General features: G+C 36.9%; 1 protein-coding gene across 4 annotated transcripts in view; it reads right to left on the bottom strand.

Moving 5' to 3' along the window:
• Positions 1-244: 244 nt before the first annotated feature.
• The window catches only part of cpne5a (copine Va), a 78,618-nt gene continuing 63,945 nt past the window's right edge, over positions 245-14,917 (bottom strand). For all 4 annotated transcript variants that reach the window (XM_084138853.1, XM_084138852.1, XM_084138854.1 and 1 more), the window contains 5 exons: positions 14,483-14,610; positions 12,546-12,648; positions 4,342-4,399; positions 3,723-3,796; positions 245-3,242 (listed from right to left, as the gene is read on the bottom strand). In XM_084138853.1, coding sequence (XP_083994979.1) covers positions 3,054-3,242; positions 3,723-3,796; positions 4,342-4,399; positions 12,546-12,648; positions 14,483-14,610 — 552 coding nt within the window. In that variant the 3' untranslated portion in view covers positions 245-3,053. The remainder of the gene's footprint in view (positions 3,243-3,722; positions 3,797-4,341; positions 4,400-12,545; positions 12,649-14,482; positions 14,611-14,917) is intronic.

The following is a 14,917-nucleotide window of genomic DNA, read 5'->3' on the forward strand; positions in this document are numbered from 1 at the left end:
AGAGACTAGTGACTAATCACTCAGAATGAATGTGACAAACCCAGAGGAACTAAAGCGAATAGACTTATGTAAATGCAAACCTGTCTCTGGAGGGCCCAGCCGTGGCATATAACTTGAATTAATGAGAAAATCTCTCTACTCTCCCATTAAAGGCTGCTTCGGTTTGTAATAGACTGTAACAGTTTGTAAATGATGGATTATTCATGAAGAAGAAACTCATGCATACAAAAAAATATCTCTCCGATCTTCTTGAAAACCGTCATTGTTTTATTCTTTGTCATTTTTAAGGCAATCCATTACAAATTTCACACACCACGGGAATGACAACAGCAATGTTCTATGTTCGGTTTGGAAATAGCTCACCATGCATATCGACTGATATAAAGAGAGGTAAAGAAGAAGAGAAAAAGAGAAAAGGAAAAGGAATCCAGCAAGAACGAGATGCTTCATGCTCTGTATTCCGGTTATGAGGCTTAAAAGAAGAGCAACAGGCCAGTTTGTCACTGAACCCATCGGCCATTTTGGCACAATCATGCAAATCTCACAGAGGGAATGTTAGCACTGAACAAGGGCCACATCTTTAGTACACAATTTACACTTTTTCATACTATTATATACCTCTTTGCAATAATTTTGAGAGCTACTTCACTATGACTTACTGGATTTATTATAGTGGGATAAAAAAAATAGTATTTGCTAAATTTACACCATGCCATAAAATTAACCCATTAACATTCTCTGGATAGTGATATACATTTCAGGGAGCCTGTAATTTGTTTTCAGATTTAAAAGCCACCTAGCAGCAATGCGTTCATGAATATTAAATAGGATAAAAAAATAAAAAAAACAAGGTTACATTTATGCTAGTAGAAATTACAAGTTTACATCTAGAAACACAGAATTAGTAGAAAGCCACTTTCTACTGGGGGGGGGGGGGGGGATGGGGGGGGGGCAAACAAACAACTTTAAAACACCACATAATAAAAGAAACAATATCCAGTGAAGAGTAAATAAGTCTTTAAAATCAATACACCTGTTAACACACTCAAACAAACCCTTTCACCCAATGCTCCCTTTGTCAGACTTCATCTTAATCTCCTAATTGAGTGATGGATCACTTCATTCAGTAACTAAAGGTGTGCTAATAACTCATGGTGAAAGAGAGGTGCATTTAAACACATTGTCTTATAACTTGGGAGCAGATTTTCCAAATGTAACAATGTGTGCAAAAGAAAATGTCGTTCTTGTTGTAGAAGTGGGTTAAAAGGAGGATTTCTCATTTTGTAAACATCTGTGCTCACTCATAAATTTGTAGTTTCAGTACCAATGGAGACTTAAAAAATGCAGTTCAACTTTACAGTTTATAATCTACAGTGCATGTAAAATTGAAATATATTAACAGATGCTTGCTCTAAAGCCAAAACATTGTTACAGCTTGGGACAAACAAGAAAATAGATGTCAAGATTTACTGGACAAGAAGAAAATGTATCAAAACTGTGAGTAAGAGTAAGTATAAACAGCCCTGCTGTCCAAAAAAGAAAAACAGTTTGTATTTACTGATACATACACATTTCTCTGATAATTTTTAAGTTTTAAAATGGACCTCTGACAAAAGAAACTCTATACTATGTATGTTTTTTAGTGTTTCTAATGCTAAATAAGAGTAAATCTTATAGTTAACATTTTCTGAAAAGAAAATCAACATGAGCTTCCTTTGTAAAAATATATAAAATACTATTTCTAATTTATGCTTGCTATCAACCATTAATGTAAACTTACTGTTTGTAAGGCAAGTTTATCAATTTAACTCTGTTCTAAATTACTATGCCAATGCTATAAATCATCCAAGGCTAGAACATGTAAACAAAATGGCTTTATGTTTGCACTGCGAGAAAAGCAACTTTAGCTGCATGCAAAGTGTTTTTTTTATCTTGTGAAAACTCCAGGGTGAATCCCAGAAATGAAAGGGCAAAGGTTTAGCGTGGCTGGATGCGGGCAGACAGAAACACAGCAGATGTTGCCTCATCTCTAGCAGCGAGCGGCGAGGCATCTCACATGTTTCCCCCTGATGGGTCATGTGCGTCTGAAGAGCTGCTGTACAATATCAAGATATACTGGCTCCAGAGCAATAAGGAATTGGAGTGGCAAATTAAAAAGGAAAGGAAATCTGGCGTTCTTGAGAGCTGATCATTTGCCTGAAATTTCAGTCCGTGTACGGGGTGACTACATCTCTGACTTCTCACATTTACAAATTTTACAGCATTAAGAAAATATTTGTGCTTTCTTTTACACTGGATTTTTCCTAACTGACTTGAAAGTATGTAAATACATTTATTACAGTGTCTTAATGCAATGTACAATTGTTTTTACCTGGATTTCATGCTTTAGAATAGAAAATCTTGTTTATCATATAGCTCTAAAAAGCTATAAATGGGAAACTGCCATGGGAAATATTACTTTGTACTAAAAAGACTTTGCCTGTGGAAAAATAAAACCACAATTACACAAACTACCTACAAATTCTACAAACAAATCAATCAATTCCACTACATAGATTACCCATAAAGGGTATAATATTTCAAACAATCACTTATAATTTCACTATTTTTCTTGTTTACCTCCTCTGGCGGATATAAATTATATAGGAGATAGATTTTCCTAATATAACACAATCCTCACGTGCTGACAAGCGTGTTTGTAGATTTATAGATGTTAAATAAGCAGACAATTGTATTGCTTGCGCAGATATTCTCCATATATCCAGCACAGTCAGATCCAAACTATTAATCTGTTCATAGCATCGACTAATTCGTGAAGAAATTATGGGGGAAACAAACTCACAGACCAGTCAGAACCATCCTTTTCTGTTGAAAGGCCAGAACACAGATTTAGTTTTCAATATCTCCCGTGTATGGGATCCAAAAATGGAGAATTAAAGCCATCCGCTCTTCTAGACGCCTTATACTGATTCAGTCGTATTGGCTTTGAATTAGATCCAAATTGGAGGTGATGTAACAAGCATGGCTGTTTTCTTTCAGCATGCTGGGTAAACTCATATGGTGGGGGTTGGGCTGAGTCCAGGTGGACTGTAGTCTGGTGGCGGCTGGTTGGGCTTGATGCCCCTTGACTTCATATATAAGATTAACTGCTCTGGAATCTCAGCCAGGACATCCTTGGCAAGTCGGGCCATGCTCAAGACGTGGTTTCCCGTCCGGTCCATATAGTCTCTGAATGGTACGAACTGCAGGCACAGACAAGGTTAAAAAGTAGTTAGTTATAGGTGTTTATTTATTCCCTGAATCATTTTTATGGTTTTAAATTTCCATGTTTATTAGTTGCGCACAATTATCTTGAGATTTTTTTTTTTTTTTTTCATGTGTGGTGTCGCAGTGTTAAATCTGAGATGCCTGTAAATGTAGGTCACCAAAATGTATTCCTTAAGAAACTTCCTCAAAGAGTTATTGCATTATTTTGACACTGGTTAGGTAATATATACACCACATCCAATAGTGATCCACGTCCTGATTGAATCAATGTTTTTGAACAAATAAGTTAAGTGAATGATTTAGTGGCTCAGTTCCTGAATTAATGTTTCAAATGTCTCACTCATAGACAACCACTAGTCGCCATAAAATAGTGTGTGTATGTGAAGAGTAAACACAGATATAAATTTATATACAAACATAAATTCATAAATATACAAATACATAAAGATATGTACCTGTACAATATCCCTCTCCGCCAGCTTTCCTCTGGAGGATATTCTTACATCGTCGCCATCCAGTTCTACCATGGCTAAAAAGTGAGATCATCATGTTACTGCCCTCAAGCCAGTAAAACTCAATCTTGAGCCTTTCCCCCAGCATGACACCAACATTTACCTCTTTGCTGGAACATTATGAAAGGCTAAACACAAATACTAATAGCAGATGGTGGGACAGGCTAATTATATTGAACAGCTGTGAGATCTGTGAGTTGACATCTGCTTATCAGTCCAAAACCCTAAACCTTCCAAATTAGGTGACTTTTCATCCAGAAACTACTTTATGCGAGTGCAGACTGTGAAGGCGCATTCATGCCTTCAAGCTTTAAACCTCCATGTGGGAATGCTAATGTTAGCTTTCATTTAGTGGAGTTGATAGTTATGAGCAGAAAATGCTGAGTACAATACAAACAAGGTTTTGCAGTACATTTTCTTTTTATGTTTGCAGTACATACAAATATAATGAAAATAAGAGTAAATAAACAGAAAATAAAGATATAAAGATAAAACTAAATAAGATAATAAAGATAAAGATTAAGACTGAATCTTTACAAAAGTGTGGGATTAGATTTCTTACCATCAAACTCAGCCTGGCCGACTCCAACAATAATGATGGACATAGGTAGTTTTGCCGCCTGAGAAGAACACAGAGAAGATTCATTCTACCTCATGATACATTTTACATTCTGTAATCACCTTAATCATCCCCTATCAATTTAAGCCCTGTGTTTCCTCAGTTTCTTTGTCCAGTATTGTTGGTATTAAAGTGAATGTTCTATAGTGTCATGTTTTGTTTTGTTTCATGTTTATATTTTCATGTCTTTAATTTTGTACTTTTGTCTTAAGCCATGTTTTCTGTTTTCCATGAGCTTCCCTTGCTTATCCTGCCATGTGATCCCCATGTGTCATGTTCTCATTGGTTGGTCTAGTCATGTGTTCTATGTTTTCAATGGTTCATTGTTTGATTATTCACAGGTGTTCCTTGTTAGTAATTAGTCTCTTGCTGCGTCCCAATTCGCCTACTTATACTATGCCTTAAAATTGTGTACTGTTTTTTTGTGTAGAAAAAGTACATAATTTTTATTGTGTAGCAGAATAGTATGCGAGCTTTTGGACATACTACTTTGTCATAACTGCATCTTTAACGTAGAGCTCTGTCGCTCATCCTGTCACGGTTTAAACTGCCTTGTCAAACATTTTGTTGTCACAATTAAAAACAATTGTCACAATTAAATTAAATTAAATTTCAAACCGTTTCGGAGAGAAATATAGTAGTATGTTGATACGCCAGTCATTAGTCTTTCATGTGGAGAACTCTCCTCATGTGTTTTCAATTTGCATAATAATGCATTTAAAAGTTAAAAGTTAAAAACGTATCTTTACAAAAGTTCACAATGCTGTTGCAGATGAAATATAATGTGGACAACATAGAACTGCAGTTCGGATTCTAACCGGAGAAAGTATACCATCCGTGTATCTATGGAATAGGCCTACTCATTTCAACTACAATTTGGGACACACTGATTCTAATTTCGAATACTATTTAGGACGGATACTATGCAAAATGGGACGCAGCACGTGTATATTTAGCCCTCATGTTTCCATTGTTCCTGTCTAGCTTTGTTCACTGTAACCTCTGTGGGTGAGTTTTGTTTCATGTTCAAGTTTAAGGTTAGTTCAAGCCAAGTCAAGTCTGTTTATTTTGTATTTTGTTCATGTTCGGATAAATAAACTGCACATGGGTTTTCTACAGCGGACTTCCTCGCATATAGGTTATCTCTGTTTAGAGGTATTAAAGACTATTTTGAATGAGAATCACAAAACAAAAACTCATTTAATTTGCTTTATGTAAAATACAATTTCTTCTTTATTTTTTTCTGTTTTGGGGCCAAAGTTGAACTGGACTTGTTTTTGTATGATTCAACCTTACAGGGTCGATATCATATAACAAGCTTTAGCTTAACGACAATAAACTTGAAACATTTTTATACATTTAGCACACAGCTTGTGATGGAGATAACAATAGATTTTTTTTTATCTGTATATGTTGAGCCAATCAGGTTTGAAAGGACATTATGAATTTGACTGTGTGATGGTTTGAAAAAAAATTTAAAGCGTGATTTTATTTTTAATTTTTTTTTCATACAGTGAGGTGAAAAGCTATGCATTATTCAGGCCCTCCTGGATCAACATTCTCTCTCCTGTGCTAGCTTTCCCAGTTCCTGATATGATGCCTGACTGACAGGTCAAATCCCATTTATCAGAGAAGTAAAGAGTGAGTCTATATTGAGAAAACTCAGAGGCAGCTTAAGTGTGACAACGGATAACAAGAAAACCACAGGATATTCACAGAAACAAAACTCACTTTCTCCCCAAAGCGACTTCCCAGTGGTTTGAAATGAAAAGTAATTGCAGATAATGCATTACACATGATCCCAACAGAAACAGGCTAAAATAAAAGAAATACATACAAGGGGGAAAACATGATTTCTATTAAATGTAATCTAAAGAGCTTATAATGAGATATACCTTTAATATGCCGTATCAAAAATATATGAGAGAAATATTAAAGGCTCCTGAGGGTTTGGATTTTGAAAGTACTCTCCCAGAGGGCCTGTGAAAGCCTGTTGAGGGGAATGAATAATTTGTTGAATAAAAATGGCTGGACACACAACCTCAGTCACGCTGATAAGTTTGTGGGCTGTAATGGAGTTAGAATTGGAATTTCACCGGGGGCCAAACACTAAAACACATCACACAAGATGAAAAAGAGACACACACACACACACACACACACACACACACACACACATACACACAGCACAAACAAACCCTGAACTGTGGGGCCTGGAGAGCTAATTAAACCAATGAGTGATTTAGATCATTAATTACTACAATTCAGAGATCGATTTCTTCAGTAACCCTCAAGCTTTATGTGGGAAACCAAAAGATGGACTCAACAAATTGTGAGATTATGAACAAATACTAAAACAGAATCAGCTGATTGCATATTTCAGAATTTCAGACATAAATATAGAGGAAATCAATATAAATAAATAAAATAATTTATTTTAAAAATAATAATAAGGTTGTAGGTAATAATAAAAAATTAAATAATAATTAAAATGTCTTTATTTATATTGATTTTCTTGGTATGTTTCGTTATTTCTGAAATACACTGTTTATGTATGTGTGTGTGTGTGTGTGTGTGTATATATATATATATATGTATTTTTCAGTTTATTATATATATTATTTATATTTTTTTCAATTAGTTTATTTGTGTAACACTGACTGGCCACTATATTAGACACATCTGTTTAACTGCTTGTTAATGCAAATATCTAATCAGCCAATCATATGACAGCATTTCAGTGCATTTAGGCATGTAGACACGTTCAAGATCTGCTGAATTTGAAACTTGAGCATCAGAATGGGGAAGAGAGGTGACTTAAAAGGTTAGTTCACCCAAAAATTAAAATTCTGTCAGTAATTACTCACCCTCAAGACTTTCGTTCATCTTTGGAACACAAATTAAGATATTTTTGATGAAATCTGAGAGCTGGCTCACTCCTCCATAGGCTTCTATGTTATTTAAACTTGCCGGCTCAGAAAGTTAGTAAAGACATCGTTAAAATAGTCCAAGTGACTACAGTGGCTCAACCTTAAGTTTATCAAGCGACGTATATACTTTTTGTGCACAAAAAAAAAAAAAAAACGACTTTATTCAACTATTAATTTTCTTCCGTGTGGGCCTCTGACGTGAGTTCGCGAGAGTGCCACGACTAAAAAGTCTTAAAGTCTTACAGGGTTGGAACAACATAAGGGTGAGTAATTACTGACCGAATTTTCATTTTTGGGTGAACTAACCCTTTAAGTGACTTTGAAGGTGGCATGGTTGTTGGTGCCAGACGGGCTTGGTCTGAGTATTTCTGAATCTACTGGGATTTTCAAGCACAACCATCTCTAAGGTTTACAGAGAAAGCAGAGAAAATATCCAATGAGCAGCAGTTCTGTGGGTAAAAACATGCCTTGTTGATGCTAGAGGTCAGAGGAGAATGGCCAGACTGGTTCGAGCTGATAAAAAGTCAAAAGTTACAACCAAGGTCTGCAGAAGAGCATCTCTGAATGCACAACACGTCAAATCTTGAAGCTTGATGAGCTACAGCAGTAGAAGAGCACAGCGCATGCCACTTCTGTCAGCTAAGAACAGGAAACTGAGCCTACAATTCACATGGGCTCACTAAAATTGGACAATAGAAAATTGGAAAAATTTTGCCTGGTCTGATGAGTCTCGATTTCTGCTGTGACATTCAGATGGTAGGGTTAGAATTTGAAATAAACAACATGAAAGCATGGATCAATCCTGCCTTGTATCGACGGTTCAGGCTGCTGGTGGTGGTGTAATGGTTTAGAGGATATTTTCTTACACACTTTGGGTCCCTTGATACCAACTGAGCATGGTTTAAATGCCACAGCCAACCTGAGTATTGTTGCTGACCATGTCCATCCCTTTATGACCACAGTGTACCCATCTTCTGACGGCTACTTCCATCAGGGTAACACGTCATGTTACAAACCTCAAATCATCTCAAACTGGTTTCTTGAACATGACAAAGAGTTCACTATACTCAAATAGCCTCCACAGTCACCAGATCTCCATGCTATTGAGCACCTTTGGGATGTGCTGGAATGTGCAGCATCTGCAGCAACTGCGTGATGCTATCATGTCAATATAACCCAATGTTTTCAGCACCTTATTGAATCTATGCCACGAAGAATTAAGGCAGATCTGAAGGCAAAATAGGGTCCAACCCAGCACTAGCAAGGTGTACCCTACCTAATAAAGTGGCCGGTGAGTGTATATATATATTGTACTTACATACATACATGCATACATACATATACCTGTACATACAAACAACCAAAAAAAAAAAAAAAAAAATGCAGGCAATAATTATTTTATCCACTTGTGATGTTGTGATGGGGGGATGGTATTGGTCCCAGGCTGTGTTTTGTCTACCAGTCCATCCCTGTCTGTATGCATTGTGCAGACAGCACACTGAGTGCTTGGTGCCAATGGGCAAGGATTATAAAAACATATTTATGGGGTTGGAAGTAGGTCAGCATTCCCGGAAATGCTCATGGGGGACAGAGGCAGTCATGAGTTGAAAGAAATAGAGCTGGGAAGATGAGTTCAAACAAACACATTTCACACACACACTTCATGCATTCATTGCTCTGTTTCCTGTAGGTCTTTCCTTCAAGCGCCTCTCTCGCAATCTTTCTCATTCACTTGTTCTTGTTTCTCCCAGTTTTCTTTACTTTTTTTTTTTTTTACCAAATAACTCTCTCAGCCTTGAAATAAGTGCAGATTACTGTGAATTATGTGAGGTGACACATTTACAGCTAGCCTATAATAAACTCTGTGAATTACAGTGTTTTCTTGTCTGCTTAACCACATTCCCTCTTGCCTGGCTTCAGTGTATTCTTAGATTTTCAGTGGTTTCTTGAACATGCTCACACCTGCTGGTATCAGTGAGGATAAAACTTCTTTGGAGTCATTTAACAGATTTATTAAATATAAAAAACAAAATTCTTACACATAGATCATGTACTGTTAGCCTGGGTGCCAGCCCGAACCCCACCCACAACATTTTTTGGTTTGGAAGTTCGGTCTGGACTCGAGTAATTATGCTCGGCTCCCAGAAGGCCGAGCCAATCAAATTGCCAGGGCGGGCTTTAATCGATGATGGACAGATCATCTGCGGTTACGTAATCACCCACGTCATAAAGAGCGCTTGGGTTGAATTTGTTTACAACAAAGATGACTGCCGCTGGAGAATTGAGATTTTACGAGTTCACACTTACAAATAAGTCATTTAGAATAAATGCATATTTGGCGTACTGTCCGAGGAGAGGGCTCGGGCTCGGTATTCGGCCCGAACCCAAAGTACTCCCCCCGTATTCCGGGCTGTGGAAGAACAAGCCGAGAGTGAGTGGAGGGATGCTGAAAACTGTCAAGGAATGTTAGGTGAGTTGACAGAGTTAAAATAATATATGCTTCCTCTCATGCAGATAGTGTAGACGGTAATTGTTTGATGACAAGTTGATTGGATTGATTATTTGAACGTGCTCCTCCCGAACTTTGTTTATGAAACATCATGTGTAGATTCCGCCATCGCGTCTGTTATAGAAGATATCGACAGCGCATTAATTTTAAAAGAGGAACACAGAGAACCGCGATCAAGGCATTTGTCGATCGGAAACATGAATGAAGAACATACGTCACTTACTCCGTTGCTCTGGGCCCGGTTTCCCGATAACGCTCACTCTTAGCCTGCTAAGAAGACTCGAAAGATATATCTTACCAAATTTGTTTATTTTCCTAAGTGTGTTCCCCGAACTATACCTTAGGAAGCTGCTTAAGATATACCTTCTTACGTGCGACGTGACCCGGCGCTGTCCGTGGCCATGGTGCTGAATTGTTTGAAATCGATGGCTCGAGGATCAATTATTCTCTCGTGCAGGGGCTGTTTATGTGAAAAAGCGGTCATCTTTATAAATGAAGCACTTCAGAAATAGTTGAAATTGCAATTTATTATGATTATTGGATATTATAAAAAATAATCCAAACTATAAATAGCCTATAATAGCCTATCCTACATATTTTAAAATTGTAACATATAGCCTATTGCTGCCACAATAACCTTTTCAAAAATTTACATGCCGCCTTTTCTTTCCCATTTTTGTTCGCTGAGGTGGAGCTGCGATGAAATATTGTTCTTGTGTAAATACTTTACAGCATTTCAGTAATAAAAGTTTACATCTTGCGTACGGTGCTCGGCAGTGATCAAAAAGCATTTAAACCGTGAATTTTGAATCTCTTGTAAACTCAGAGATGTGGATTCAGACGGCAATTAAATTACCACACGACCTGTTTGTCACAAAAACAGAAGGTACTAATTTGGCCAGGGATTTTTACGCGGATTGGGTGAGAAAAACACTGATATTATGGATTCGGACGGCAATAAAATCACCGACTTACCCCTGTAAATGTTTAAAATACCGGACGAGCCCATGAGAAACAATATTAGCGTCCGAGTAGGACTTAACTGACAATAGCCTATGCTTTCACTGGTCTTTAAAAGAGCGTTTTAATTCAATTCATAATATTGTATAATAATATAATTAAAAATCTAACAACAATCAGTGTAATGACAATTTTATTCTTTGCATGAAAACACTTGAATTAGCCTAATTTAATACTGTCTGGGTGTATTAAAACTTCAGAATTATATTCATTTAGACCTGCAACAACGCTAAGAGAGAGCTACGAATGGTCCAGACCAACCTTACGAAAGTGTGACTTACAGAAGATATACTTAGCGTACGAACGTTTCGGGAACCGTCCCATAAGGTTAAGAGAGAGGTTAAGGAATAGGTTAAGAACTACTTAGAGATAAGAACGCTTTGGGAAACCGGGCCTTGATTGGTTGTAGGTCTATCCAATTGAGTGCAGAGGCATTTTCGTTCCTGGTTCGGTTGAAACACGCCCCATAATCACAGTTCAATGGAGCAGTATCAGACTCACATTCTGACTAGAATCTGAGTATGACGACGTCAGGCTAATGTACTGTCTCTTTAAGTTTATTTTTCAATTTGTTTATTTCAATTGACTTTTTTTTTTCCAAGCATAAATTTAACAGTTTAATTAAGTTAAACTTAAAAAAAACTATGCTAATTGGGACAGCTTTTTATTTACATTTATTTGTTCTTTATTTTAAGGATGTTTAAACAAATCTACAGAATAAAAGGACAGAAATACTAATTGACAATTATTTTTACAGTTTAGAAGAGGTGCATGTGTGTCTAAAATTGTTTATTCTTGTTTTGTTTTTTCCAAAGCAACCATTTATTACATGGACATTAACCTACATCATTTTAGTTTCTCTCAGAAAATAGATATAAGAGATCTAAGCTAATGGAGATGAGAAAAAATTATTTAAAGATATTTTAACTTTGCTTCTCAAGTAAATTATTTATTTATTTAAAGGATGTTTAGATATGTTTTACTTGAAAAACCAAGACAAATACTGATTATGAAAATGATTCCAGCATTTGTCTATGCTTGTTCAAAAATCTAAATTAGTGACAGAAAGTGACCACTCAGTTTACTGAACTTCCCTACATTTCACTTCAGCTGCTCTCAGAATAAGAGGCCAAATTGCTGTAAGTGCAGAGAATCACAGAGCGAGAGAGTGCGTATGAGAAATACTTCAAAGTGCTCATTTTAATCTAATCATTTCAAAAAAGAATAACATAAAAGAGCACAAAAGTGGAATTCTCACAGCAGACTTCAATAAAAAATCACTTGAGGTATAGAAATGAATAACGCACATGCATTGTTCGGTCATTTGGCGTGAACCCAAATCAGTCAGTGCAGAAATGTTACCGTGTGACTGAAGACTGAGATCCAAAGCATCAAGGGAAGAGGGTGAAGAGACAGAGCAGCAGGCAAGATCTTAAAAGGAAGGTGTGGCTGTTCTAATAATGTGACTAAACAGTCGCAAATTCCCTTTAAATCCAGTCTGCTGGGTAACTATAGCAACGGTGACAGACGAATCCCATTAGATGTGAAGAGGACCTCCGGAAGACCCAAAACACACCTTAACTCTTCTTAGGCTTTTAGGGCTCTTGTGATGCAGTTTTTTTTACCAGTGTGGTGATATAAACAGTTTTTGAAGACAGAAAGAGAGAGAGTGATCAAAGATGACTTACATTGACGATGGCCTCTTTAGTCTGAGCCATATCTGATATCACACCGTCTGTGATGATGAGAAGCACAAAGTACTGCGAGCCATCTTGAACCGCTGCGCCATACCTGTGTGCGCACACACACACACACACACACACACACACACACACACACACACACACACACACACACACACACACACACACACACACACACACACACACACACACACACACACACAAACAGTCACCTTTTCATATTAACAAAGATATTAGCAAAAATTCAAATCACCCAAATGAACCATTAGCCAAACATGAAAATGTCTTCATGCTGGTTCAGTTGATTAACTGTGTTTTAACATCCCAGATGAATAATGAAAGAATTAGCATCCTCATTAAACACTTAGTATTCAGTGCTGGATCTCATGCATGTATATATTTGCTCAGGGACGTCCCTGTGCTATTGACATAGCTCTTCTGCCTTCATCAAAATCCCATAATGCTTTGTGATAGAAAACACTTATTATTGGGAGATACGAGGGGCCGTGGCTCTACCATTGGAGAAAGAGTAACGGCTAACTTGGATACCGTGTGCCTTGATAACCAATCACATTACAGCCTTGATGTCATTGAATTTTGTTCAGAGTTGTACGACAGTCAATCACTGTGTAATAAATCATACCTGTCACGCAATTGTCTGCGACTTCTCTTATAAAACAGCATTTTTTCACGGTGTAAACTCTAAAAAATAGATCAATCCAAAACTAATGTTTAAGAGCAAACATGTTGAAGATCAGCCGATTGGCTGTCGATTCATTAAATAAGCTATTTCCTCACAAAAGCGGTTTATTCAGCATAGTGAAGCCTCTCCTCCATTGAAATCCATAAAAAAAGGCCGCTTGTCTCCTTCCCTGCGTACAGCAGCATTGGCAGGCATTACGCTTTTTTCAGCTACGGTTGTAGGCTTGCCATCAAGTGGCTTTGTAGACATTGATTAGCTTGTTCAGATGTGTTTGATTGGAGATGGAGCTAAACTCTGCAGGACAGCGGCACTCCAGGACCGTCGCCCGTCCCTGATTTAGACAATAAGTACAATCAGCTGCAGTATTCAGGAGTATAGAAGCCTGTGTTTGTCTCTGAGTACAAAACAAAAAGCCCAAATGTGACTTTTTTCTTTTAATTGCTACTTTTGTAATAGTTACTTTTTCCTCACAGTTGAAACTTTTTTCATAATTCTGGCTTTATATCTCACAATTGCGACTTTGGTTCTCATAATTGTGACTTTATATCTTACAATAGTGATTTTTTTCCTCACAGCTGTGAATTTTTTTCTCAATTGCAACTTTGTATTTTTCAATTGTGACTGTTTCTCATAACTGTAACATTATATCTCAAAACTGAGATTTTGTTTCTCAAAATTGCGACTATATATACTGTATCTCTGTTGTGACTTTCTCACAGTTGCAACGATATCTCAGAACTGCGACTTTTTTTCTCATAATTCTAACTTTATATCCCACAATTGTGACAATTTCTTACAGTTGCGATTTTATTTCTCACAATTTCGACTTTTTCACAATATGATTTTATGGTTAATAAGGTTCTCATTTCAATCTTTATCTCACAATTGTTTTTCATTTTTTACACAGAGGTGAAAACTAGCTTTAATACATCAGCACCTTAAGTTTTAAGTTTTATGGGATCCTGATGTTCTGATATAAATGTCATAATTTCTGCATGTGAGTTTTGGTTTGCCTGAAGCAAGGGGTCCTAACACCAGCTGAAGATTTGTTTTTCCAAAACTGATAAGTCTGTCACAATAAATTACAATTAATACAACCATTTTCTATTAATTTGAATCTAGAAATCTGTTTCACTGCTGTTTCTTTCTATTGGTTTACACAGGATGAGTTTTCGACTGTTCCAGCATGCTCCTTTGAGCGTTGTTGCATTTTTCTCACCTCGCTACATGGTTGATAACAGGAGCAAAATTGGTGGGGCCGTAAAGCTGGACAGTCTTCAGACTCTGGTGGTAAGCCTCCAGGATGCCCTCCATCCCGTTGCAGTATGGGTTATCTACGTTACCATTCTTCAAAAAAAACACCAGAGATCAATCAACAACTACGCCTCTACTGTCAAGGTCAAATCAGCAGATTAGATTTATCATAACACTTACATTTCTCAAGATATCTGCAGTTATTCATTTGAATAAGAAACTTTACAATATAAAGTACTTGATGTTTATTAGTGCGTCTAGACACTTTAATTTGCATTGCATCAGTGATTTCAACTGAATCCATTGAAACCGCAAGGGCTTGCAAATGTGTAATTCTACCAAAAACTGGTTATTTAACGTTCTTTCTGCATCCTCGCAACCCATCTTACACATTCATATT

This window comes from Abramis brama (genome assembly GCF_963993115.1).
Source record: "Abramis brama genome assembly, chromosome: 16".
NCBI classification, from domain to species: Eukaryota; Metazoa; Chordata; class Actinopteri; order Cypriniformes; family Leuciscidae; genus Abramis; species Abramis brama.